The sequence below is a fragment of the Leptosomus discolor genome, chromosome Z (assembly GCF_034619465.1).
Source record: "Leptosomus discolor isolate bLepDis1 chromosome Z, bLepDis1.hap2, whole genome shotgun sequence".
NCBI lineage: Eukaryota > Metazoa > Chordata > Aves > Leptosomiformes > Leptosomidae > Leptosomus > Leptosomus discolor.
In genome coordinates, this window is record NC_141419.1 from 37,744,619 (window position 1) to 37,771,346 (window position 26,728).

At 40.0% G+C, this 26,728-nt stretch overlaps 1 protein-coding gene across 13 annotated transcripts in view; it reads left to right on the forward strand.

Moving 5' to 3' along the window:
• The window catches only part of LOC104346307 (transducin-like enhancer protein 4), a 98,697-nt gene that overhangs the window by 70,713 nt on the left and 1,256 nt on the right, over nucleotides 1–26,728 (forward strand). For 9 of the 13 annotated variants that reach the window (XM_086479067.1, XM_086479070.1, XM_086479068.1 and 6 more), the window contains 11 exons: nucleotides 15,754–15,873; nucleotides 16,405–16,458; nucleotides 17,101–17,253; nucleotides 18,480–18,612; nucleotides 18,891–19,084; nucleotides 19,275–19,351; nucleotides 22,387–22,636; nucleotides 23,685–23,932; nucleotides 24,888–25,035; nucleotides 25,634–25,784; nucleotides 26,106–26,182. In XM_086479067.1, coding sequence (XP_086335193.1) covers nucleotides 15,754–15,873; nucleotides 16,405–16,458; nucleotides 17,101–17,253; nucleotides 18,480–18,612; nucleotides 18,891–19,084; nucleotides 19,275–19,351; nucleotides 22,387–22,636; nucleotides 23,685–23,932; nucleotides 24,888–25,035; nucleotides 25,634–25,784; nucleotides 26,106–26,182 — 1,605 coding nt within the window. The remainder of the gene's footprint in view (nucleotides 1–15,753; nucleotides 15,874–16,404; nucleotides 16,459–17,100; nucleotides 17,254–18,479; nucleotides 18,613–18,890; nucleotides 19,085–19,274; nucleotides 19,352–22,386; nucleotides 22,637–23,684; nucleotides 23,933–24,887; nucleotides 25,036–25,633; nucleotides 25,785–26,105; nucleotides 26,183–26,728) is intronic. The other 4 variants (XM_086479078.1, XM_086479080.1, XM_086479072.1 and 1 more) reach the window with 3 other exon arrangements.

A 26,728-nucleotide genomic window follows, 5' to 3' on the forward strand; every position in this document is an offset into this window, starting at 1 on the left:
ATGAGCATTGTTTGCTGGGGACCCTTAATGCATTTAATGTGTTGTGAAATATGGTTTCCTTGGCTGGTCATGGAGGAAATTTGTGTATGATCTGGAAGATCTTACCGCTTGGCAGGAGAGATGCTTCATATTTGTTATTCCAGCGATTGTTTTCTTGTAGCAATCAACCTCAGAGTGTTGTGCAGGTCAACTGGAAAGCAAATGGAGTTCACAGCAGTGAAGACACCACTGCAATGAAAGGAGAAGACATGGTTTTGTATTGCTGTCTGAATGTATACAAAGACATTCCTTGCCTCTGCTGTAGCGTGTTGGTAACTGAGGTACCCACAGGGTTCCGGAGCACCACAGTTGTCATATGCAGGTATTTTTTGTCACCTGCCTTCATGCAGCTTCAAATTGTCCTAAAACCAAGCGCCATAGTAGCCAGGTAATTGTGGCATTTATGGACCCACTTTGAGCTATCATCCTTGAGTCGTTTCTTTATTCCCCTTTGTTATGGTTGCTGTATTATTCCTAGTCTCTTCACAATAAGAAAAGAAGGGAAGCATGAAAAGAGATAAGAAAGAAATTGCCTTTTACTGCTGCCATTGCTAAGGTTTTTTGTAGCATGTGGTGTGTTTGTTGTGCCAAACCACAGCCCTGTGGACATCAGCAAGAAGCGTTTTGCCCAGATGTTAAATACTGTGGGATCAGGGCCTGAATTTGTTACTAATCCTACAAATATTAAAAGAAAGTCAAGAGATATCAAGCAATTTCCATCAAACGTGTACTGGGAATGATGTTACTGTAAATATCAGCTTGTGCATGATGAATCCCCAATTCTTTTTTTTTCCCTCTTTGGGGAATACCCTGAACAAATCTACAGGGGGCTAAAGAAATTCTCATAGCAAATTTCAACTTTGAAAAATGAGAGATCTCTGAAAAGTAGGGACTTAAGGCCCAATCAAAACAAGTATGTTCCATAATCATGTCTGTACAGCATTTGGGAAATACAGTTTTGGATCATCTAAATTGTGTGAGAATTCAGAAAAAAATAGGTCGTGAATGTTCTGTGGCATTGCCTGGATGGTTTTTAATCAAGCTTGGATAGTTTTCTGAGTTCATGTGAAACGCACTTTCCCCTGTACTTGGTCACACAGAGTTAGCTCTTTAGGCTAATCTGCCTTGCTTGCAGACCTGTAAGAAGGGCCGCAAGCTGTGCTTTACCAGGAAAAGGCATGAGTTTCAGGAAGCCAAGACCTGGAAGCAGGAAGGTGCTTCTGGAAAGAATTTGCGTTGGAGTAATAATAGTTTTGAATGATTACGGAAGCAAGAAGGAGAGAAAGAAGTAGGCTGAGATTCGATTGGACTCACCCAAATCACAAAGTGATTATACATCATGGTGCAGGATTTTTTTGCATAGTTTGGGGTCAGATAGTAAGCAAATGAGAGTGCTAAACTGGCCAGGTAGGATGGGAAAGAGCATTCAATAATGTAGCATAAGAAACTGTAAAATAATGAGCAGAAGTAAAAGTTTGACAGAGAGATGATGCCCTAAATCAGTGTGGCACAACCTTAAGCACAGGATGTCTTTACTGGCAACTTGCCATGAGCCAGTGGTCTGTGCACCTGTTTTGCATATAATTTACATTGGATTTTAATCAGATAAGCACACACCCTGTTTGTTTTTCTTATTTATAGCGTGCTGTAAGTTCAAACACTGCATAGCACAAAGCAGTAAGACTGTGTACTTGGTGGGGTATAGTAAAAGGGGTGATGATGGAATGTCTGGCTCTGCATTTTTGAAATCAGGGAGGTTTATCTGACATCTGTCTGTCTTTGAGAAGGCTTTACACATTCTGAAGTACAGGTTTGAGTTTATTTGGCAGCTGCAAGTTTGTCTTTGTTCACATTTCAAATACATAAGGTTAATTTGAGAAAAATAATTTTAAAGGTGAGCTTGCAGATAGCACATTTCTTGGTTAATTCTGTTACCCATGGGTAATTTAAAAAACAACAACAAACACCAGCAGTATTTTCTTCCTGAAATTTTGTTCAGACTATTAAGTTAGTTACATTTCAGATGTAGTGGCTTTAGGTTATCATGAGTTTAGCTGATGACAGTTGTACATATGATACAGAAGTGTTTCCTCTTTTACATTTTTTCTGTCTGTGTGATACAGATTTGTGCAAACTAAGGATCAGCTAAAGTTATTATTTGTAGATATGTTAGTTTCTGGAGTTTAGTATAGGCACTCTGTTGTAGTAGTTGGATTGCTCTAGTCATCTAGTTGTGGTTTGCTGATACCAGGAAGACTGATTATTATTTTTTTTCTCCTCTCCCTTATTTTTCCATTTCACTCTAGTGTATTTAATGGATCCATCCCTCTGATACTGGAGTACTTCCAAATCTTCAATACATTAATCCTCACAGCAACCCTGTAAGGGAAAGAAATGCTCTCTAGGCTTCTGAAATTATCCCTATTTTATAGATAATGAACTGAGGCATGAAAAGGCTTAATTGACTTCACATGATGAGATGAAAGAACAGACTACTGAACCTAGATTTCCCAAATAGAGTTTTCCGTCCTTCCTAGTTTCAGTTTTTTGCTCAGGCATCAGCATTGCCTCGTGATCCATTTTTACCTAATTCTTCCTTTTAAAACCTCTCAGTGGATTTGAGTCCCATTCGTGACAAGTACGTGCATGCTTCTTTCTGGTGGCAGCTCGTATGGGCTAGTTTGCCAGCTCAATCCTTTTGGGCTAATTCCGCTTTCAGTTGACTACCTAATCTCTGTATATGTTTTATAGAAAAAAAGCTTTGATTGAATTTTCATCCTTCCTTGGAATTCCATTACATTGCTCTTGTGTGTGGTATGGATCCTTGAATACCACACGGGGTTGTAGATGCAGCAGAATTGGCGGGAGCCCACTGCATTGTTGGGAGGGTCACGGCAAGGGAAGCACACGTACAATGTCTCCCCCAGGCTAACCAGCCATCACACAGCATATATACAGCGTGCCATGAAGCACACCACTGAAACCCTGGGGCTAATGCTAACCCGTCTTGGTAGCACATCGCCCACCAGCAATGTTGACTCGGACAGCCCAGCAGTGTGCCTGAGCTGTTCCCCATTGTGTTACCTCTGTCCACAGCCACACGAGCAGGGCTGTGCTGCTTTCCATGCATGGAGCATGTTGGCACAGTGCTCTGCTGCCAGCTAGCAAGGTGGCCAGCGTGGGCTGCTGCATGGCTGGAGGACTCTCTGAGGCTTCCTCTGGTGCTGCTGTGGAGGGAGCAGCCCCAGAAGTGGATATGGGAACATGATTTTTGTCAGTAGTGAAAGCAAGAACTTTGTGGGGAGAGGGTGTAGGCAGGGAAGAAGTATTTCCATCTGCGGGCTGGAGCTCTGGATACAGTTGTGCCTGCTGTGAAAGAGCTTGTTATACTTTCTCACTGTAAGGGCTCCATCTGGTGCTCTAGGTGTCTTTAAATGGAAATTTACTGTCAGAACTAAAGTCTACACACAATGAGCAGTCTGATGGTCTTATCAGTCACAAAAAATGCTGAAAGCCTTTCCTTCCCCTCCTGCCCTGTAATATAAGGGCAGGGAAGGACAGTGAAATGGAGGGAGATGGACTGAACGAGCAAGTTCAGAATCTGTCCTCATCATAGTAGAAAGCAGTAATAAAGACCCACTTTAAAATTTAGGATTTTCTCTGTCATAGGGCTGGATTTAGTTCATTACTAGAAACTAAGCGAGGTGGCATTGCAAGGAAACAGAGTCTGCTGTTGCTCAAGCAGCCCAGGTATTGTTTAGTGAACAGTGGTGTGACTTACAACTCAGCCTCAAAAGGTCTAGCTAGAGACTTGCTGGTAGTGCTTTGGGTACTCAATGCAAGTCCCCACTCACTCATCAGGACAAGGATACATGCCCTACATTGATGTCAAATTTGAAGATGGTGTATGCAGAGATCATAATAGTAGTCAAGCTTTGCATTAGGAAACACTTTGCTAGCTATTCTGAGTTCTGCCTTGAAAAGTCGTGGTTTTGGCAGCTAGTAAGGAAACGAAATACACCCACAAACTGCTGCAATCTGGGATTTAATAACCCTTCCCAACTGAGAGACCCATCTTACAAGTTACGTGTGCATCCTTCCCATCTCCTTTTTTGCGTTCTCACCATCTAGCTGCTTCAGTCTCATCTGGATCAGTCTTTACAGTTAAAGTAATTCCTGACTGTGGATAAAATCAAGCTGCTTGGTTAGGTGTCCATTAAAATATAGGTGTTGGATTTTAGCATACTCCAAAGCAAGTCTGAAAATGCTGGTCTTTGCTGTTATGCTACCCAAGAGAACGGTGGCTAGAGCAAGTTTTCCATATTGAGGAAGCTTGGGGAGGCTTTCCCTTAACCCTGTAACTCCTGGTTTTATAGTGCTGCTTGGGCCTTTGATCTTCACACTCTTAATCGGCTCACAGGGAGGTTATTTACAGTCAACAAGAAAAGTACCTTGAACTTGTCATTTTAATAAACTTGGTACTTGCCAGCTTCTCTAAAGACATCCCAAATGGAAATAAACATCTTTCATTTTGTTTTAGAAATAAATTTTTAAAATGGTTTCCTAGACAACCTTGATGAAATGTCAACTTCTTCTCGGATCTAAACCCACACTGTAGGTATTGTTATCCCCATCCCTGCTGGGTAATTTGTACACTGCAATAGTTTGTTTGGAAACATGCCTGTTCTTTAAAATGTACTTAATGCTAGATTAGAGAACATAAGACTTTTTTTTTTTTTTTTTTTTTTTGGTCTCCTGTTTCCACCAGCTCATTTCTAAACCATTTAAAATAAAGAGCTTGAGCATGTATGGTATTTAAAAAACCTTTCACATGATGTTTTTAAAACAGATCAATTTCAGCATTAAAGTGTTAGGAATTCAGCCAAAGAAAATTCAACTCAGGATTGTATAGCTATAATGATAATGTATTATACCCTTCTTCCTTGAAAATGGTTGTAACAGTAGAGTTGAACCTAGTGAATTACATAATTTAGGAGCATTTGCCAGAATGCTGCTTTGGGGGGATTACTGTAGTCTTCCCTTAACAAAAGCAATGGGAAAGATGGATCGTATTATAAAGTACTTAAATGAGTGAGAACAGTCTTCACAAATTATCTGAAGATAACTCATTTGAATAGAACAGAAGGTCATGAGTGCGCATGCCAGTTATCACACTTAACTACTTGGCAGAGTGTAGGGCGAGTACAAGAGGAAGACTTTTGCTTTTCCTCTCCTCTAGCCTGAATTAAAAATGTATTGGGTGCTCATTGCTGACATCAAAACATTTCCAGCTAGCCTGAAGTTAGTATTTGATTGTGCTTTTAATGTTTAAAAAATTAACAGCGTGACCTGTCTAATATAAATAATGAAAGGCCCAGAAAAGTAAAAGCTATTGCTGGTTCTCTTGGCAAAGCTCTAGGATGTTCAGGAGTTGCAATGCATCTAAAAATCTGTCAGAAAGGACTGTGTGTTTTATTTTTTCAGTCTTCAAAGTCGGTGTTGTACATATAATGTGCTATTACATACCGATGTAGCTGCTTTAATGCTGACTGCAGGATTTTTGTTCCCACCACCCCTCCATCCGTTCCGCTTACCAGAGTCCTTGATTTGAAGAATGAGACTGGGGACAATTATTTTTGCAGGAGGCTGAGGTCCAGTTTCAGGGTAGTATGCAGTAGTCATCTAAAGTTCAGTACATATGTATGTTCCTCTGATTTCTTTATGTGCCTTGTGACTTTCCTGAGATCGAAGTGTGTGCCTCAAATCTGGCATCTGCTCGAGTGCTTTCCTGAATAGGAAATGGGATAATTTCCTCAACAAGGGTCTTGGGACCAGAAGTAAGTGACTGTAGATGAAGTGAGGAAAATATAATGGGCTTGGATGTTATTTGGGCAGAGGTGAACAGCAGTGCTCAAAGATTTCTTTCTGGAAGATATTTTTATAGATGGTTGAGAGAATGTTTTGCTTCAGAATCAGTATGAATCAGTATGAACTGGAATATAGAAATATTTAATAGTACCTGGCCATGTTTTATCCACCTGCCCAATTAAGAGACTAGTTGGATGATTAGTTCTGTTTTCACTGGGCAATTAGCAGTGGCTCTGGCTTCCTAAGGCTAGAAGAGCACAAAATATATTGAGTCTTCAGAAGCCACGCAAGATCTGACAGGGGAAGAAATGAGCGGATTGCCAGTCTCTTAGTTAACACCTGAGAAAAACATATACCACATGTTTCTGCTGATTGAAGCAATAGGTATGCGGAATGAATGTTTCTATTGAATTTTAGTGTGCTTTTTGTAATCATGGTAGCCTCTCGAAGGCTACCTCTTTTCCCATCACTTTTCTACTGATCAAGTCAGGAACAAATAGAATTCAAAATGGGAGGAAGGGAGGGAACAACTCAGAAACTGTGGGGAGAGATCATCAGCTCTATCCATGAAGTATTCAGTTAAAACAATAATTTGCTTTGTTTTCTTATCGTCTCCTAAGTCATCTCTGCAGCAGAACAACTATAAAATCCTTTAGGGACAAACAAGCAGAAGGAAAGAAAATGAAAGTGTTTTTCCCTGAAGGGTTGATACATATGGATAGATTGGAAGGGAACAGAAATGTGAAAACTCAAAACTGATGCCTTTGCCACGAATATAGCCTGTGTTAGATGTAACCAAAACTGAAAATGTGGGGCACTGGGGCACATTACTGATTGAAAGCAGCTAATTGGAGTGTCTGGTGGGACTGTCTGCAGACATGATCTCTGTGGTTTTAAAGCAACAAAGAAAGACTAATCAGTGCTAGGTTATATTCTTCTGGTCAAAATGAAGATTTAGGTAGGAAACCTATTTCCCAGGAGAAAGTTCTTAGGACCTATCAAATGAAAACTGAATCCACTTAGCTATCCCCAGAGAAGGCAACACTTAAGGCCTGATCATTACTACTTTAATATGGAAAATCTGGGAGGGGGGGAGGGGGCATAGGTGTGTGTATTTTTACCTCCCAACCTCTGTTGCTTGTACTGACGAGATTTTTATAACCCCTGTGGCTTGAGCTGCTGCAGGAAAGTATTTGCATTCATCTTGGCTCAGTGCCGGACAGTCAATTTTAATCACTGTGCAAAGTTAAAGGATAACAGTTTTACTGTGGTGCTCAGTCTGAAAAGAAGGCTCTATGCAAAAGCCAGTTATTCTTCAGAGGGGTTTCGTGATTCTTGCAGATATTTTTTAATAAAGTGTAAAGCATACTGACACAGCCTTTAATGGCTATCATAAAACATTCACTCTTCAGTGTTTTCTTACTGTTCTGAAAACTAACCAAATTACCTTGTGTGTTCTGTTTAAATTCAGTTGCTATGAAAATGTAATTAGTGTTAATATTTTGAAGATATGTTGGATGTTGAGAATTTTCTGTGTGCGTCTGTCATCAGCTTTTGAAGAACGCTCATGAAGCGCTGCTGCTTTTCCTTGTGTCATGGTGCGCCGCTGAATCAAAGCCAGTAATGCAGGCTGGTGGTTATCCTGCTCTCTCTCTTTCACGGTGGTGAGCCCACAATTAAATTGCTGCACTGAATGCTCCAGCTGGTTGAGCTTTTTCTCTTACACTGTGATTGTGTGCTCTCCCTCACTCTTTCTCCCTAGTTAACTCCTCATACTTTCCTCTCTGTTTCTGTTTTGCTAGAGCTGCTCAAACTGTTTCAGGTCTCTGCTGAAGGAATTAGCATGAAAGATCAGTAATTGGAACCCCAAATGATTATCTGTAATTCCACATTTCTTTGGCACTGCTCTGTTCCTCAGATTTCTGAAGATGATTATATGTATTTACCCTCAGTTCTTCTGCATCTCTGTAACTCTGTGGCCTTTGAACCCTCTGTTTCAGTGTGTCTGATTTTGATTAAAGTAACATTTAGGAGTTTGTATGCTGTGGTGACCAACGTGCAGGTTTGTCCCGGATGTTGGCATTTGCTTTCTACAATGCCAGAAGCACGATTTTCTCTGTATGGTAACATTTGCACCATTGTTATCTGGGAGCGCTTATCTTTTCCGATATCATTAGGGACAGAATTCCTTTGCAGACCGCATATATGCCCTGGAGCTCACCTGCTGTATTGCCTATACCAGTTGCAGTTTGTTCCTTAACACCTTCTTCTGTCCAAATTCACTCCGTCCAAATTACCTGCTCTGCTGTGAGCTGAAGCATGTGGTCTTAGTTTGGGGTCTGTTCAAAGGGGAGGAGAGTGAAGCACAGTGGTGAATGCAGAATGGATCAGGTGAATTGCTCTGTGGATTAAAGGGGAGGATGTTTGACAATGCCTGGGTTGTGTTACCATCAGTTAAATTCAATATTTACGAGTTGGCAGATGCGGACGAGTGCAGACTTGATGGTAAATGTAATCTGTGAACTTCGAAGCTTCTGTAAACCTATCAGAAGTGTTTAACTCCTTTTCCTGCCCATCTGTTTCTTTTTCTTTTGTCCCTGCTGAAACCAAGTCCTTTGTTCAAACTGTCTTGCTTACCAAAGGGTGCTTGTTATTCTTGCCACACTCCTTGATTTCACTACCTTCATGTGCCTCTGCTAAGATATACTTTAACCTAAACCTGTCTTTCCTTTTTGCCTCACAGCTGTGTTCCTCTACTGCTTCACTGCTTGTACTTAAGCTGCATTGCTTCTTCTCTCCATCCTTTGACCCTCACAGTGTCAGTAATGATTAGGCCTTGTGTGTGTTATGTCCTTCAGCCAGTGATTACTGGAGAAGCTGTATTTTAAAGGATTTATTGCAAAAATCCATCTGTGAAAGGCTAGACAGCAGCCCTCACCGTTGCTTTAAACACCTACTTTTCTTGCCACCACCATGAACCTGTACTCCAGGAGGGGCTGGAGAAACAACAGCACATGCTGATAGGATTATACATCAAAATTGCTGGGTATCTCCAACTTCTGCTGTGTGGCCCACTTAGCTTTTCTAGTAAATTGATAAGGTATGTTGAAATACATGACTGGAATTAACATATACAACTGCAGAGGTTTATTGTTCATTTTATCACCCATTTCATAACATCTAGAGTTTGATGCTTTTAATTAGCTTAGATTAAATTAAATACCACAGTGGTGCTACCAGGGCAAGCAGATCAGCAGTGTAAACAGTTACGCGGATATTTTTAAAGAAATTACACACACAGATACATAATGTACATACATATCTATACTTCTGTGCACATAAAACTTTTGAGAACACTTGTGTTTCAAAGACTAACTGCTCAGCCTACACATTCTCTTTATTCTGGACTTCTTTATGGCTGTCTCGTTGCTCTTGCAGCAGCATTACACATGAACACTTTGATGTTTTTTATGACAGTCTTATCCACTAATTAACTTCATTAATTTTGCAATTAGTGAAGTTAATTAGTGGGTAAAAATGCTATATAAAACTTCAAAGTTTGAATTTTAATCATAGTTTGTATTAAAAATAATTATCACACGCTTGATTACTAAATTCAATCCAGTTAGCTCAGACAGGGTCGTGTGATATTAAAACCAGCTTTATTCTGTATCTTTCCTAGCTAGTTAGTAGCATTTTCCACTTAACAATTCCTGAGACTTTGTCTGGTATCTGAAAATGCAGCTACAGGGAAAAGGCAGCGAATGAGACAAAAAAAAAAATTTAATCATGGTATGGCTGAGTGGAAGTTTGGTTTCAGTTTGGGTAAGTAGAGAAAGAAGTCGAAAAGAGGGGGGTGAAAATATTTTAAAAAGTTCACTGTGACTGGTGATATGTGTGAGAACAATACTTGGCTACCAGACTCCCCTCCTTTGGTGAGCCATTTCGGAAGAGATGCGCTCCGGACTGCACAACCTGACTGTATCAGCCTCATTGTGACCCACTGAATATACCTAAAGGTAAAGGCATGATGAGGAAAACCTGCTTGTCTAAGTAAGAACAGCAAAGGGGGGATGTTGGAAAATTAAAGCAAAGATCATAAAATCCGTGAGGCTGGAGTGGTTACTGGGATGTAGTAGTAGCAATAATAGTGTAATTATTATTATTAATAATAATAATAATTAATAAATAACAACAACAAAAAGGCACAGTAAGCAGTGTAGGTGTGGGTGACTTCAGGAGCACAACCACTCCATATGGTGTTTCTAGAGCAGCCCACAGCATTTCACACCATCTCCCTCAGTTTACTAAAAGTAATGTACCTGTGCCTACAGGGGTATGTAAATGAATACATTTATTTAGACAGATGGGTGTTGCCTTATAGTTAGAGCCATGCAGAAGGTTTGCTTTATGGGAGCTCTTGGTAATAGTTTTTCTCCCTGGACGCATGGTCTCGGTGGGCTGTGCTGGACTGCCCCTTCCTCTCACCTGGGTGTTTCATATGCCCTGTCCTGTCACCTCTCTGGTGGGATCTCCCATCTCGTACCACTCATTATTCACCAGAGCGGTGTCTTTCTCCATCCCTCGTTTGTCAGCACTCATTAATTTTTTTGTGTTTCTGATTTATGCATGTGGTTTTATTTTAGAGAGCTCAGTGCTTCAAGCCCCAGCCTGGAGCAATGACCGAGTCCCAGCTCTGGTGTTGGTACGTCCATCTATAACATTGGCACCAGACAACCAAGCAGCATTACTGCCTGGTTGTTTCCCTGCGATGCATATTGTACCCATTTTTATAGTTTCTTTTATACTTTGAACAGACTTTATAACAGCAGTAATGTCATTCACATAATTATAACGTAATTGACCTTAGCATTGAGCATCCTTGGCTTTTACTGCAGTTTGCTTAATACTTCAAGATGGTCAATTATCTCGTAATTCCCACTTTGTTGGGAATTATTGTTTTAATTATTACACTCCAAATGCATCATTTTGGCATAGTAGTAAGGGTACACTGGGGAATGATCATATTCGAGAAGGCTTTAAAGAGTTACCAGCTTTATCATGTGGGAGGGCTTTGCATCCTGTCATCACTGGACATTACTTTTAACACTGATGCCATTTGATTTTCACTTAGTCTACTCAGGCCAGGTCTTCATCTGGAGGAGCTAGCACATGGGGAGTTGAGGCTTGCAGGATTTGAGAGCAGTTGGGTGGCTATGCAATCTGAGCATATTGATTTCTTTTCTGCCATACTACAGTGTGAGTCATCTATGTTAATGCACGTAACTTCCGGTGGAAGTTGGGGGTAAAATGGTGAAATTTTGTTTTCCTAGCAGTTTGAGGTATTAGGTATTAGTTATCCCAAATAAAGAGCAAGCACGCTGATGTTTGCCCTGTTACTGGTAAGAATTTTATGGCTGCATAAGAGACTTGCATGACCCTCTTTATGTTCATTTAATTTGTGCCTGTGTGGCACTGTTACTCCACCAGAAGCAGCGCTCTGCCAGTGATGGAGAGAAAATAGAGTGCTCTTTGTGGTGGGAGATCTCTTCAGTTAGCACTGTGCTCGACACTGCCCGAAATGAGACTGAAGCATAGCATGCTATGCTTCACAGCCTAATGCAAAAGATACTATGGGTCCAGCACTAGAACCACACTGTTCCACTTCTTAAGCAAATTATGTGAACAAGGCAATGTGCTCAGCCTTTCTATAAATGTGTATGTTCAGTTGTTTTTTGTCAGCATTTTGTGATGTCTTTAACATGAATCAAAATATTCCACCTAAGTGGAATATGAAAAAACAATACGTTTTGCTAAAACAGAAACTAAATGTAACCGACTTCCACCGAAGAGGATTTTGTCATATTTCTGATCTAATTATTATATGTGAGCAAACGCAGTGTTGGTTAGTAGGAAAGTGCTACTCTAGTAGATTAACGCATTTTATTGAAGAAAACAGCACTGTGAAAAGACTTTATTTCTCTATAAATTTTAATAGTTATTAAAATGAGAACTCTAGCCCATTAAGTTACAGCCTGACAAGTCATAATGCTGAATCTCTTAATTTCTCTGAGTAGCTATCCTGTTCCAGCTTCTTAAAGGCAGCTGTTAGGAGAGCACTGATGTTTTAATCAAGGAAGAGGGCAGAGTCTGACAGCTTAACAGTGTGCTCTGATGAAGGTTTTCTTGCACAGTCTGCAAATATAAAGACCTCTCTTGGAGTATGTAGACTTACACGCTCAGGAACCAAGGTCTGGGTGAGTGCAGGATTATATGTAGGAATCTGATGTCAGTGGAAACCACGAGGACGTTGTTACATCCTGGTATGTCTTACTGAAGGTAGATCTTACAAGCGTTTATAGGCTGAAAAGGTATTGCAAACAATAGTGGGAACTCAGTATGGATAATAATGTTGTCCCTTGCACACTGAAAGTAGTAGATGTTAAGCCCATAGGAACTTCTAGACCATAGCTCATTGGCTATGTACATGACATATCTTTATTACTTAGAGATAAATTTAGATCTGTCGTCACCAGTACCAGAGATCGCATGAAGTCAGAGATCTTTATGTGGCAGGTGCATGACATGTTGAAGGGAAAAGAAGCTAGTACTGCAGGGATATTGATTGACTGGCTCTATGCAAGGAAAGGAGTAGGGCAGTTGAAAGCGAGAATGTTTAGACTTATTCTGTAGTAATTGACTCCTGAGGCAATATAATGTTAGTCCTAGTACACTGGCTAAATTTCAGTTTGGGAGATAAGATTCTGCCTGCTGTCAATACGTGAGTTGTCTCTGATTTTCTGTCAGGTGAGATGCCGCAGCAAGATCTTTCCATGTTGGTATCAGGTCTGATGCATCTTTGAAGCAATAAAACCATTAAGCAGTGTGCATTGCCCCAATGCCCAGTGTGGTACTCATCCTTTATGTGCTAGTGATAATTAGCTACTTTATCATTCTAGTAGGGAGCTTTAATTTATTACTTTATTAAGCAGTGAAATCAAAGATTAAAATGGTATCTGTAGCACATAGCTAACTAGATTGTGAAAAATGAAACTATATGGTTTCAAATTTATGAAAATAAATATTTCTATTTAAATAAGTGTAGTAGTTTAATTCTTTAGACACCATTCTAATTTGTAGTTTACTGGTGATTATTTTTCTTCGTTTTAAAGCAAATTGCTTTCTGTAGGGTGAAGTTGAGAAATAATGAATTGAATTCACATTACAAGCTACTGCCTCCCAAATTGTAGATGAATATAAATGTAATAGAAGCATACTATTAAACTCTTTTGCAAAAGACTGTGCTATGTCGTTGCAGTAAACAAATACATTTTTCAAGCCATCAGTTCATTTAATGTTTCATTTCTACTTGGCCTTTATTTTAAAGGCTTCTGTGCCTACTGCCACTACTGCCTCCAAGTGTCTTAACATGTGTTGTCTCTTCAGAGCAAAAAATAACATTGTTAGTTTGGGTCATGCACTATAATAGTTGATTAATGATCTGCTTTAAATCTAAATCAGTGAATGTGTTTTAAAATGTATTTGCACAGGATAGGAAATCCTTGTCTACTCATTTTATACAGTCAGGGAGGGAGAGGGAAGAAGGCAGGGAGGCCAATGGCAAAGGCACAGTCTGTGTTCAGTACTAGCTTTGTTCTATAATTTTCATTCCCACTCAGTGTACTTAGAGCATAATTAACAATTACCAATCAAAAAGATAAAAGATTTTTTGCAAATTCCACCACTCATTAATCTGAGCTGCTATTGACAAGAATGGGAAATTTTAGAGAAGTGGAGAGGAGGACCTGAGTGTCCCAGAAGGGAGAAATGTTTTCTCATGTAACTTTGGCAACAGCCACAGCTTAACTTCTGTGGTTAAGTGTTCTTAATCCTTACCAGAATTTTGTTGTGTAATAAGTTAAGGAAAAGAAGAAATTCGGTAATAGCGATGGAACAGAAGTTGCACAATGTAAATGCCAATTTCTTGGTTTGTGTTCTTGATAGTAGCTATAAAATAAACCTAGGGAGGTGTGCACTAAAAACCTTGAAACCAAGTTGCTGTGTTGTACAGTTTTATGCAGAACAACAGCTGTCCATAGTGTGCGGAGGAAGAACCCTAAACCCAATGTTTCTAGATGCATGGGAGGATCTAAAATACAACAGTAAGGACTTACTTGGTTGTTGTTCTTCCCGCCTCCTTATGTAAGGAGGACAGAGAGATGGAAACAGTCAGCAGGGTTTCAACTGAGAATTACTTCCATCTTCATTCCTGTCAGCTCCAATTCTGCAGAATGCCTGAACACATCTTTCTTTATGTACGTTCAACCATTGACTTCAGTGTGAGATAAAGTTTAGCGCGTGCTTAAACGCTTTCTTGAACTAAGGCCAAAAGCTGCTGCTGCTGCTAAAGTCAGTCCCAGAGGGAACTTTGCATCTTTCATTAGTTCCTTTTTTGTATACCAAGACACAGGCTCCACCAAGCTTTGGAAATATGATAAATGTGGCCTGCCTTTTTAAAGTAGTAGAACAGAACTGTTGGATGACACTGCATACAGTACATACTGTCTTCCTATCTCTCCTGTCCTGTACATGTGCTCTTTAATGATCATACTAAGTGAGAGCTGCAGAATAGCAAGAGACTCATTGAGTGTCATGGTTTAACCCCAGCCAGCAACCAAGCACCATGCAGCTGCTTGGTCACTCCTCCCCACTCCCAATGGGATGGGGAGGAGAATCAAAAAAAAAAAAGTAAAAGTCATGCGTCGAGATGAGAACAGTTTAATAACAGAAAGAAAATAAAATATAATAATAATAAAATATGATTATAAAAATAATAATTAGTATAATTAAGAAGAATATAATGAAAAAAGGGGGAAAAAAAACCAAGAAAGACGAGTGATGCACAATGCAGTTGCTCACCACCTGCTGACCAATACCCGATCAGTGATCAGCCCCTCCCAGCCAAGTCCCCCCAGTTTATATACTGAGCATGACATCCTATGGTATGGAATATCCCTTTGGCTAGTTTGGGTCAGCTGTCCTGGCTGTGCTTCCTCCCAGCTTCTTGTGTACATGCCCACTAGCAAAACATGGGAAGTTGAAAAGTCCTCGATTTCCTAGCAACAACGAAAACCATCAGAATATTATCAACGTTCTCATACCTATTTCCATGCTGACTCCAAAATACAACACTGTTCTGGCTATTAAGAAGGAAAATTAGCCCTATCCCAGCAGAAACCAGGACACTGAGCCACTGCATTGTGTTTCTGTCTACTGCAGGCACAGTCTGTAATTGTAAAAGGTGCCGAAATAAAATGAATTTATGTGTTTTCCTCTGTTCTTTCCTGCTTCGAGGCTGTTCAGAAGCTTGCTTCTTTCTTTGCTAGAAATCTTCATTCAAATGTTTGCTGAAGTGTGACTTACCTTGAGCCACTTTATTCTTCTTGGTTTGCGAAGGCAAACACAAACACACTTACACACCCGCCCCCCTCTTCTGTGAGTGTTGATTTAACCTTGCGTATTTGTAGAGGAAACAACCAAAACCAAGCCAATGCACATTATTTATAAAATGATCCAAAGTAGCTCTGCATTCATCCATCTGACACTGCAGATGGCAGCTACGATCTGTGGGCTGATCACCTTTATCTGTCTCTTGCAATGCATTGTGCACTTTTAATACAAGACACTTGCTGGGTAGCTATCACTGATTAAAACCCAAAGTACTGTCTGTGAGAACAACTCCAAATGATATAATTGGGTTAAGTTGTACTGAGGGATAGTGACAAATGAAGCGCTGTTTTGAGTGAGCATCTGATGATGTTTTCTTCATCTCTTTTCTGACTGCAGAGCTCTTCTGTATCTCCCTCAGCCAGTTTCAGAACAGCAGAAAAGCACAGAAATTCAACAGATTATTCTTCAGATAGTAAAAAGCAGAAAACAGAAGATAAGGAAATAGCAGCTCGTTACGTGAGTAAATGGTCTACATTGTGCATTGTCAAACTTAAGTGTTCCTCTGTAATTTCACCTGATTCTTGCTGCATAACTAATTTTAAAGTTGAGCGTCAAATTTTTAACAGTTTCTTACTGCCTGTCTCTAATATCTATGCTGGGTAGAAGGCTTCAGTATGTAGGACTGATAGTGTTTTCAACGATGTGTGACAAGCGGACTGTGCATTAATTAGGCTGGGACTTGGTAGATCTAGACTCTAGCTTGGCTCTGCTTCTCAGTGCAGTGCGACTTTGTATGAGGGTTTTCATCCTATGTCCTTGTTCACCAATCTGAAAACCGGGCAGAATGCTATACCTGTGGCAACCTGTTAAGTAGACGACCTATAGGTGACCTAAATATATATTACCACATAAGGCTTAATAAAAGTAAATGTTGTATTGCGTAGTTGTGAGCAGCCTTGCATTTCATTGGTTTACTTCTTCTTAGTACTTAAGAGATGTTGGGATATTAAAGAAATGTTTTTAACACGTTGTGATTTTTCATTGCAGGACAGCGATGGTGAAAAGAGTGATGACAATTTGGTAGTTGATGTTTCCAATGAGGTATACACAATTCTGGTTTGCAGTGGTGGGGGTGTCTTCAGTGGTTTCTGTGCATATTTGGTATCTGAATAAGATTACAGCCTTTGCCTTCATAAAGGAACTGGAAATGCCTGAGGGAATCCAGTTAGGACGTCTTTCTTTAGAATGCAAGTCAGATCTGTAACGCTTATTTCTACAAAGGACCTTTTTGTTTCTTGTATGAACCAAAAGTCTGCTTGAGATATTTGAAGCCAGCCCAGTGCAGCAAATAGGATGCAGCTTGTAACAGTATCTGTGTTTTCTTTCACTCTGTCCGTGACTTCATTTGTGAACTTTATCAAGTCTGCCAAGTGCCTCAAACTTTCAAATCTGTTACCTGACAAATGTGATTTACGTGCCTATTTCAATATCCGTAGATTTTTAACATTATTTTTCATGGTTAATGGCAGCAAATTTTAAGACTTTCTTTAAAAGAAAAAAAAAAAAAGTTGTCTTTCATTATCCATCTCAATTTTACAATTTTGTCAGCTGAATAATAAATAAAGAACTGAACGAAGATGACACTTTTTATGACAGATCTTCGTTCCAAGATGAGAATTGCTCAACACAAGCACTAGCGGCTAGTATGAAGTTTTTATACTAACCCATGTTGCTGATGTTTAGGATCCTTCATCTCCTCGGGGGAGCCCAGCACACTCTCCACGGGAAAATGGCTTGGACAAGACTCGACTGCTGAAGAAAGATGCACCAATTAGTCCAGCATCTATTGCATCCTCCAGCAGTACTCCTTCTTCCAAATCCAAAGAACTTAGCCTTGTAAGTGCTTCAAAATGCTCCTGACCAATGATCATAGACTGAAACACATGCTTACTGGATTTCTGTCTGGACACAATTTGGATTTCCACAGCTATCAGTAAAGCACTATGAAGTAACAATTTAAAATTTGTTTAGTTTCTCTCTTCAAGGGAATTTAATAAAATAGTAAGAAGAAAGTCCACAGCCTTTTTTTGGGTTAGGAAGAGGTTATTTTTGCTGGTGGTATGGGTAGATGATAGATGTGCTTTGCTGAGAGATGTTTTTCTCCTCCCCCATATGAAAAACTGTCATTCTGAGAATAAATAAAAGTACACAGGGGTTCCTTGAGCTGTTTTCCTGTGCTGTGGTTTATAACAAATTCAGTTCCCTGTTTGGATGTGATTTGGTTGTTAGCTTTGTTTGAATTACCAGGCCATATACAACAACAATAATTTTTATTTTCTATCTAAAAAGTAATCTGTCATTTACAAGAGCCTTTCTTGACTTGCATCACAAATCACAATGCAAAAAAAAAGAGCTGCTTGCAAATTGGGGATGTTCTTTGCTTTCCTGTTTGTGACCACAGTTAATCACCTTCCTGAGCTGCAAGGTTCTTAACAGGTCAGGATACACGATTGTTTGAAAAAATAAATAAAAAGAAAGCTTAAAGTGAATGTAGTGCTCAGGAAAGGTGATGGAATGACAGGTTCAGGCCCAAGAGTCAGTGGTTTGTCTGATGAACAAGCTTGTCAGAAGAGCAGCACTGCACAGTTACTGACTTTATACCCATCACTATCTCCATCCTGAGTTTCCAGCACCACATTTGGCCATGAGTTGTTGGTCAGTTGTGGGTTTTTTTTCTGCTCTCCACCCCGTAGTGGCCTCTCACAGAAACTCATAATCGTAATGGGAGCAGGTCCACCATGACCAGAGTGAGACCACCAACAGATTTCACATATGCTGCCAATGTAATTGTCAGACAGCAATGATTTTCAGTCATTGACTTCAATTCTGAATCATACAGATGCCCCTGACAAGGAAAGCTGTGAAGGCTGTAGTTAATTCCCAAAGCCATTTCAGTGTCTCTGCAGCTTCTCTTCATTGCCAGGGACTGTTGAAACCCAAACCCAAAAGCTAAATTTCACTAATCACACTCACTCTGGTTGTCATCGGCTCTTTTTCCAACCACTAGCTAAAAAAGTAAAATAGCTAACAAACTATCTTCATTTTTCCTTTTTGCTGATTAGAATGAGAAATCTACAACTCCTGTGTCTAAATCAAATACCCCAACTCCACGGACTGATGCCCCAACTCCAGGCAGCAACTCCACTCCCGGACTGAGGCCAGTGCCTGGCAAACCCCCAGGTGTGGACCCGCTAGGTTAGTGTCCATATATTTCAGTGCTGTGAAACAGTGGCCATCTTTCCCTAGCTAGGCTCCCTCTAAGTCTACAGTGATAAGGCAGTATATTACAGCTGCTTAAATTGGATGCTGAGCTGGTTCTTCAGCACTTTTAATACAGCGTGAGTGTGTATATTTGTTTGTTTGATTGATTGCTTATTTATTTATTTATTTATTTACTGTTTGCCAAACTTGTATTTCATCTGATGGGTTTGGGCTGGCTGTGTGACTTCTCTTTTTTTTCTTCCCGTCAATAGCTTCAGGTTTAAGGACACCTATGGCAGTGCCCTGTCCTTATCCTACTCCATTTGGGATTGTGCCACATGCTGGTATGAACGGGGAGCTGACCAGCCCTGGAGCTGCCTATGCTGGTCTACACAATATTTCCCCTCAAATGAGTGCGGCAGCTGCAGCAGCAGCAGCAGCAGCAGCTTATGGGAGATCTCCAGTGGTAAGCGCTTGCTGCTAGTGCGTTTGGTGTTGAGAAGAGTTCATATTAAATGTAAGACCTGCGGGGTTAAATGTAGTTCAGTCTCTTTGTAATTTGGGTAGTGTGCTATGGAGAACATGAATTAAGCAGTCTTCCTTTGCCCAACTCCATCTTTAATACACCTTTTTGTTTTGCTTGGGGAAAACTATAGGTTGGTTTTGATCCACATCATCACATGCGAGTCCCAGGCATCCCTCCCAATCTCACAGGCATCCCAGGAGGAAAACCGTGAGTATCAAGCATTCAACTTTAAAAGTCAATCATCTGTTCAAGTTGTGTTCCCTTGCTGGTTGGAATTCCCCTTAGCTACTGAAAACTACTGTGTGAATAGAAATAAATATAGCTATTTGGTAAGGGCAGGACAAACACTGTTTAATCTTAAAGCTGCTCTTGTAAATTTGTTTTGAAGACAAGGACAGCAGCCGACAAGGACTGAGTGATATAGAGTAAAGGAGACAGAAATAAATGGAAAAAGGAGCTGAACTTTGAAGTATTACGTACTGAATCTGACTGGTTGGTCTTAAATGGAAGTGCAAACTGGAACAGGATCTCGGCTTTCCATCTCTACTGTACTGTGCTTCTCAGTTGAAGAAAAGTATTTCTTTGCTCACAAAAGCCTTGCAATTACTTGCAAACTTATCAGCTGCTGTAAACAGCAGTGTGCAGAGAAAGAAACACTGAAATATTTTGCTTGATTGAAAATACTGGAAAGAATTATTGTATCATAATGTTCAAATTCATCCTTGATGGAACTGACTGAAAAAGGTGACCTGCTGTACCAGGTTATGCTTTCTGTGGTCTGAGAAACAGCAATAACAGGAGTGTGGAGACCTTCCTGCTCACACTTCGCTCCTATTAGAGATGGGGGAAATAAAACGTGAGGCAAACTGAAATCAAATCGGTTCAATTGTGGTGCATCTCCAAAGTTTTTGAATGTTGTTGATGTAATGAAGACTGTTCTAAACATTTAAATGTAACTGTCATTTATCTGCCACAGGGCCTGAAACCTTTGAAATCTGTGGTTGTTTTAGCATGATTGCATTGATTTTTTTTTCATCTTAAGTGTGGTACTTTTCACAGCTATCATTTAGGATTGTTGCTTTCTCATTTACTCTTCCTTTTTGCTTAGAACGAAAGTTGTGTAAATTCTGTGCACTGCCAAGTGTCTGTCGAAATGGAGTGGGCAGCGTGTGGCACATCAGGGATCTGGCCCCTAATAATTCTCTCTTCACTTATGACATCTATCAAAACACTGAGGATTATACAATATATAAATAGAAAATATTGATAATGTGAAAAGAAGAAAAAACTGCTTGCCGGGTATTTATAGTGTCAGGTGTTTGTAACATATTTAGCGTACTTCAAATAAGCAACATATGGTGTTAGTTCTCAGAGTGGAAAAAAACCAAACCAAAACAAAAACAACACTCAGCCACCACAAAACCAGACCAAGCAACAAAGCAACAGTTCAATCACATGTGCTGTGCTGGTATGGAGTAATGAATAGAGTGAGAATAATGTAGTCACAGATCACTCCAGATCTAAGTTTTATTTCTGTAATTGTTAAATATGTTTCCTGTGTACTTCATAAGCATGCTAGAAATCACTTTGGCTCATAAAAGTACCATACACTCAGTACTCAACATGGCTTTGCAGAGAGTGCATACAGAAATCAGAAAAGATGATAATTTAAGTTCCACTTTTTTTGTTAGAGATTTCAGTTGACCATCAGCTGGTTTTTTCAGTACCGTACTGCAGCAAACAGGAATTAGGGAGATAACGAGGAAGATATTTCAAATTTCTGTGGTGATAATCAAACCCTAGTTCTACTCGTATAGGCAGTTTGCTGCTTCTGACAGCCACAGAAATCTGTCCTACCCTTTCCTGAATGTGTTTCATGTCAAAAAATGGAGAATGATGATATGATCTGTCACTCAGACCTGCCAGAACAAGAAACAGAGCACAGGATGAGAAGAGTGTGTAAAACTCTGGGAATAGGGCGAAAGGTGAAAATGCAGTTGCGTTTTGTCCCACTGAAAATTATTGTTCTAGAGATAATGCACTATGAATCTTAAATAACAAACTCAATAGTTGAGTTCTGAAGACTGTCTTTGTCAGTGACTTTGAAGCAACAATTAAGGAAGTGATCTTCGTAAGTATTCTCATAAAATGATTTTTTTTTTTATGAGCTCTTCTCATCCCACCATTGTGACAATGGATTTTTCATCTGTACTATGATGATTTTTTAGGTCTAAGGAAGTTAAAACCTTCCTTTAAGCATACCTTGGTATGTGTAGGTGAACCCTCTTATAAAGTTTGTGCTCTTGTAATAGATGTGATGTGTCAGGTAACATCTCAGAACAAGATGATTTCACAACGTAACTGTTCTCCCTGGAAAGTATTTTGAGATGAAACTGTTGATAGGTTATTCACAGGTGGCTAACTGGCAGTCACACAACACATTCTTTTTCAGTGAGAGCCGTGATTCTGGCAAGAGAAATTTGAGTTTGTAGTTGTTGTATCAGGTACACACACACACACAAAAAACCAACCCAAAAAAAACCATAAAAAACCCCCAAAAGGTGGAGGAGGAGAAAAGAAAAAAGTCAGCAAGCCCAAAAGAAGGAAAAAAATTCCAGTGAGTTTTTGTTGGCCTGTCGTGTCAGATGTCAGAAACTGCCTTGAGGACTTGACTTCTTGATGGTGGAGATTTCACTGCACCCTTAGGTATAGTGCTGGGCGGTTTTGCTTGAGGGATGTGGAACCTGCATTTGGGGAAGCTGGGTAGCAGTCCAGCTGAAGTTTGCATGTGAGAGTTGGTAAGGGAGCAACCAAATGTCCCCTGGCACCCAGCTACCCACCATGCTCTGTAGCAGCCAGACAACTATTTCTGTCTTCCAGCCCAACCCAGCCTTCATTCCCTTCTCTGCATGTGACGGTCTCCCCATGCCCCAGGTTTACGAATAGCATCGTGTATCCTCAGTCATGTCAGAAATCATCATTGCATGAGTTGTAAAAGCTCATTTGATTGGTAGATGGTGCTTGACTTTCCATGTTAAAAGAAGAAAGAGTACGGAACTTTATGCTTTGAGGACCATGCTTTAGATAAATAAATAATTTCTTCTTCACATGATTAAAAAGATTGCAAAAGGAGCTGAGTGCACAGTCTGAATGCCTGCAGTGGAAACACACCTTTAATTCTGTTTTCTTAAACAGGCTTGAAGAAAAACTTCTTAAATCACGCCTTATTTTTTTACCCTCAGAGCATACTCATTTCATGTAAGTGCAGATGGTCAGATGCAGCCAGTTCCTTTCCCTCCCGATGCCCTCATCGGTCCAGGAATCCCTCGCCATGCCCGTCAGATCAACACTCTGAACCACGGGGAAGTTGTGTGTGCAGTTACCATCAGCAACCCCACAAGACACGTGTACACAGGTGGGAAGGGGTGTGTCAAAGTCTGGGACATCAGCCACCCTGGCAACAAGAGCCCTGTCTCTCAGCTGGACTGCCTGGTACGTAAACAGTGGCATACAACAGTGAAAAAAGGTTGTGTTAAGATTGAAATGATACCATTAAGGTACAAAAAACAGTGGCTATTTGAGCACTGTCGTTGGTATCAAAGCTTGATATTTTGTTTGTAATTTTGTTGTATCCTTTAGAACTGAGTTTGAGGTATGTTTCTTGTCGTACTTGTGGGTTTTGCCCCCCAATGAAGCAAAACATCTTTAATATCCTAAAATTGTATTGGTAGGGGGAAAGATCAAAGCCAGCACAGCAAATACTGTTTATAAACTTTGACATTTGTTGGCAATCCTAAAGCTTGATATCCTATCATGCTAAAAATTGCTGTCTTGCATCTGTATTCTGTGAGAATATTTGAAGATTGTGTCATGCATTGCCCTGTCTTAATGTGACAATTAAAAATATCCCTGAGTGTTATTCACAAATTATTTGAATGTGCTAACAAGATGAACCATTGTTAGCAGCTTTTCTCATGTCATTTACCAGTTCTTGCTAAGATGTTGCTTCTTGTTACAGAGACAGTAAAATGAGAACTGTGCAGCACATGTAGACATATAATGAATTGCTACACAAGTTGCTACACAAATGAAGAAAATTGCCCAAATATTTTCCTCTGACATCTCCTAGATGATGGCAGCAAGTCTCACTGGAACAGAGAAGGGGGGAGCGTGTGGGGAATTTGGTACTCCCCCATGCCGAGAGGTTAATGGGCTGGAATAAACAGAGTATGAAAATGTAACTCTCTACACAAGCTGTCGAATACAGCTATCCTCAATTGTTTGGGGCTGGGTTCAGGTCTTTGCATTTTGATGCTAATTAAGATTAAATATCTCTCACTACTGAATTTTGTAGATCAAGTTTAAGTACTTCCCTAATGTCATGTAATTTTCTGGCATTAATACACTTTATCATTGTCATAAGTATAAATGGCTCATTAAAACCAGGAGGGAATACAATACTTTTATGGGTTTCTGCTCTCATGTTAATGCTGTTTTCCTTTCCTCATGAGTAATCTCTTGATGGCTTCTGTCTCCACAGAACAGAGATAACTACATCCGTTCCTGCAGATTGCTCCCCGACGGCCGCACCCTGATTGTTGGTGGGGAAGCCAGCACGTTATCCATTTGGGACCTGGCAGCTCCAACCCCCCGCATCAAAGCAGAGCTGACATCTTCTGCTCCAGCTTGCTATGCCCTAGCTATCAGCCCTGATTCCAAGGTCTGCTTCTCTTGCTGTAGCGATGGGAACATTGCAGTATGGGATCTGCATAACCAGACTTTAGTAAGGTAGGTCAACAGAACTGGCTCATCAGGTTGTGAAGAATTAATTAGACATGGCCTTATGTGCTCTTCTACGTACATATGCTGTTTCCTTCATGATTTCTGCATAGCTGCTTCCACTATTTCATTGCTAGGCAATAGCTGTGGTAATACCTTGACAAAAGTTTATAGGTTTTGAGAGTTTTATGATTCCAGGCCTATTGAGCAGCCCATAACTATAATTTTGTAAGATCAGCTGGTATTGACACTGCTGTAGGTTCTTTGAACAGATGGTTTTCTTTGTTTCCATGCAATACACTGTGCTCACATTCTAATCTCTTTAATCAGCGCTCCAGCAAATATATCTTGGGTAAAGATGTGTGTAAATTGCTGCATTGCAGACTTAACATCTTAGGAGTATGAGTTGCTGCTCAGCACTAATGTGCAGTAAGCTAGAGCCAGTCATACAGGGCTTCTCAGTGCACTGCACTGTGTGTATGTTGTCTGTATGTAATATATCAATGTTGCATGTAAAGGCAGGGTTTTACTCCCTGATGTTTGCATTTAGACTGCTCTTTTTTTTCCCCCAACTTCATTGGTGACCTGCAGATTCTTCTTAAACTAAGTGAATTTTGACAATCGTGCTACGTTTGTTTGGGGGGAGTGGAGTATTTTCAGTCGACTTGTCGGTATTGTACAGTCAGCAACAAAGATCCCCAGGGTATCTGACTCACGAAGTGTGCTTTTTTCAATCAAATTAGCTCTTGGCTGTCTGGCCTGATTGCTTCATCAATTTATCACAAAACTCACATGGTCGTCCCAGAGTTCCTATTAATCTCAGGTTGCTGTTGGAATCTACATTACTGTTGTCTTTAATGGCTACATGTCAGGGACTGAAAGAAAAAGGAGGTATTTTGTATACATGCACAAAACCGCCTCTTTCCAGTGTGACAGCACGCTTATCTTCTTTCGTTATTTTCAGGCAATTCCAGGGCCACACGGATGGAGCCAGCTGTATTGACATTTCTAATGACGGCACCAAACTATGGACAGGAGGCTTGGACAATACAGTCAGATCCTGGGATCTCAGAGAAGGGAGACAGCTACAGCAACATGACTTCACATCACAGGTTCAACCTCAGAAGCTTTGACATATTAGGAAAAATCTGTCATGGTTTTCTAAAGCAAGCACTTTTGGTTTTGGGGCTGGGGTGAGCAAAAAAAGCAGGCTCAAAGAGATCTTCCAAAGAATTTCTCACTTAGTCTCACACTCTTTTTTTTTTTTTTTTTCCTTTTTTTTTCGTGTTGCAGCTAAACATCTTTCTGGATGGATTATGACTATTTGACAGATTAGTACTTCTCCCATGAGAGTAGTGGAGAATCCTTTTCATAAAAGAATTGCCAGATTAAAATGTTCCTGTGTGCAATCTGTTCCCATTTCTGTAGATTCTTGTTCAAAAATATTTTACGAAAATATTTTTAAATGCTGTCAGATAAGATAGGACATTAACTTTTATAGCTTGATTCAGTGCTTTACAGTTTTAATTGAGCTTTGTTTACATGAACAAATTTATCTTGCTTACTGCAGTAATTGGATTATCATGTTTTTAAAACTGTAGTAGACCAAAATGTGTTTCTGCATAGTGTTAACAGAGTAGCAAGAGTCGGTTTTGAATATCCCCAGCTCATTCCTTTTGCTGATTGAAGTGTGTGCTGTGCTAATTCCAGATCTTCTCACTGGGCTATTGTCCAACCGGTGAGTGGTTGGCAGTAGGAATGGAGAACAGTAATGTGGAGGTGCTGCACGTTACTAAGCCGGACAAGTATCAGCTGCATCTTCATGAGAGCTGTGTGTTATCACTCAAATTTGCTCACTGTGGTAAGCAAATCTTTTTATGACAGTGTTTTCCCTCCTGAGAAATTCATTCAAGATTACCTTTAAATGAATGTAGGGTATAGTTAAAAATTAGATCTTAAATTTAAATATTAAAAATATTTTTTAAATTCTGTATGACTGCTTTTTTTGTATGAACTGCTTATGTTGTGATCGAATGTCATAGTGCAACCAGATGAAAATGTGAGTGTTCTTTGGATATGCTTTCCATTAATGTGTGAGTGCATTGTTTTTATGATTAATCTGTTTCTTGGGGTTCATTCCTTGAAAACAAAATGCAACAATAACATTTTAAATCTGTTGCAGGCAAATGGTTTGTAAGCACTGGCAAAGATAATCTTCTTAATGCCTGGAGAACACCTTATGGAGCCAGTATATTCCAGGTAATAATCTCCTAAAAGCTATTTTCCACATACATTACAGTGCAGTAGAGCTGCACATCTCTGGGTCTCTCATTAGCTTAAGGAGTTTTTAAACACAAATTCTTGGCTAATTACTATGTTCCTTTAAGACTTTGTCTGTAATTAAAGAGAGATACGCTTTTGACCTTTCTAACATTTGAGCAATTTAGCTCTTATGATAAAGTAGCCTTTTAATCCAAAATTGTTTCTAATACCCTTCTTTCTCACCTTCTTGTGGGTATTGCTGTAATGCAGTACCCAAGTCATGTCGCTAGGTGAGTGTTCACTGAAGGTCCAAGATGTTGCTGAAACAACAGAAGTCATATTCAACATGTGTATTTTTCTTGGATGAGATGTGTAAAGTCAGTGGATTGGACAGGCAGCTTCCTGAGCGGAAGACGGTATCCTTATGGAGGAGGAGTGTAACTGGAAGTTGTAACCCTTCTATAGTCTTTAGTCCCTCTGTGCCCAATTTCAATGGCACTGAAGTGCCATTAAAGAAAAGTGGGATTTTTGGCATGTCGTTCT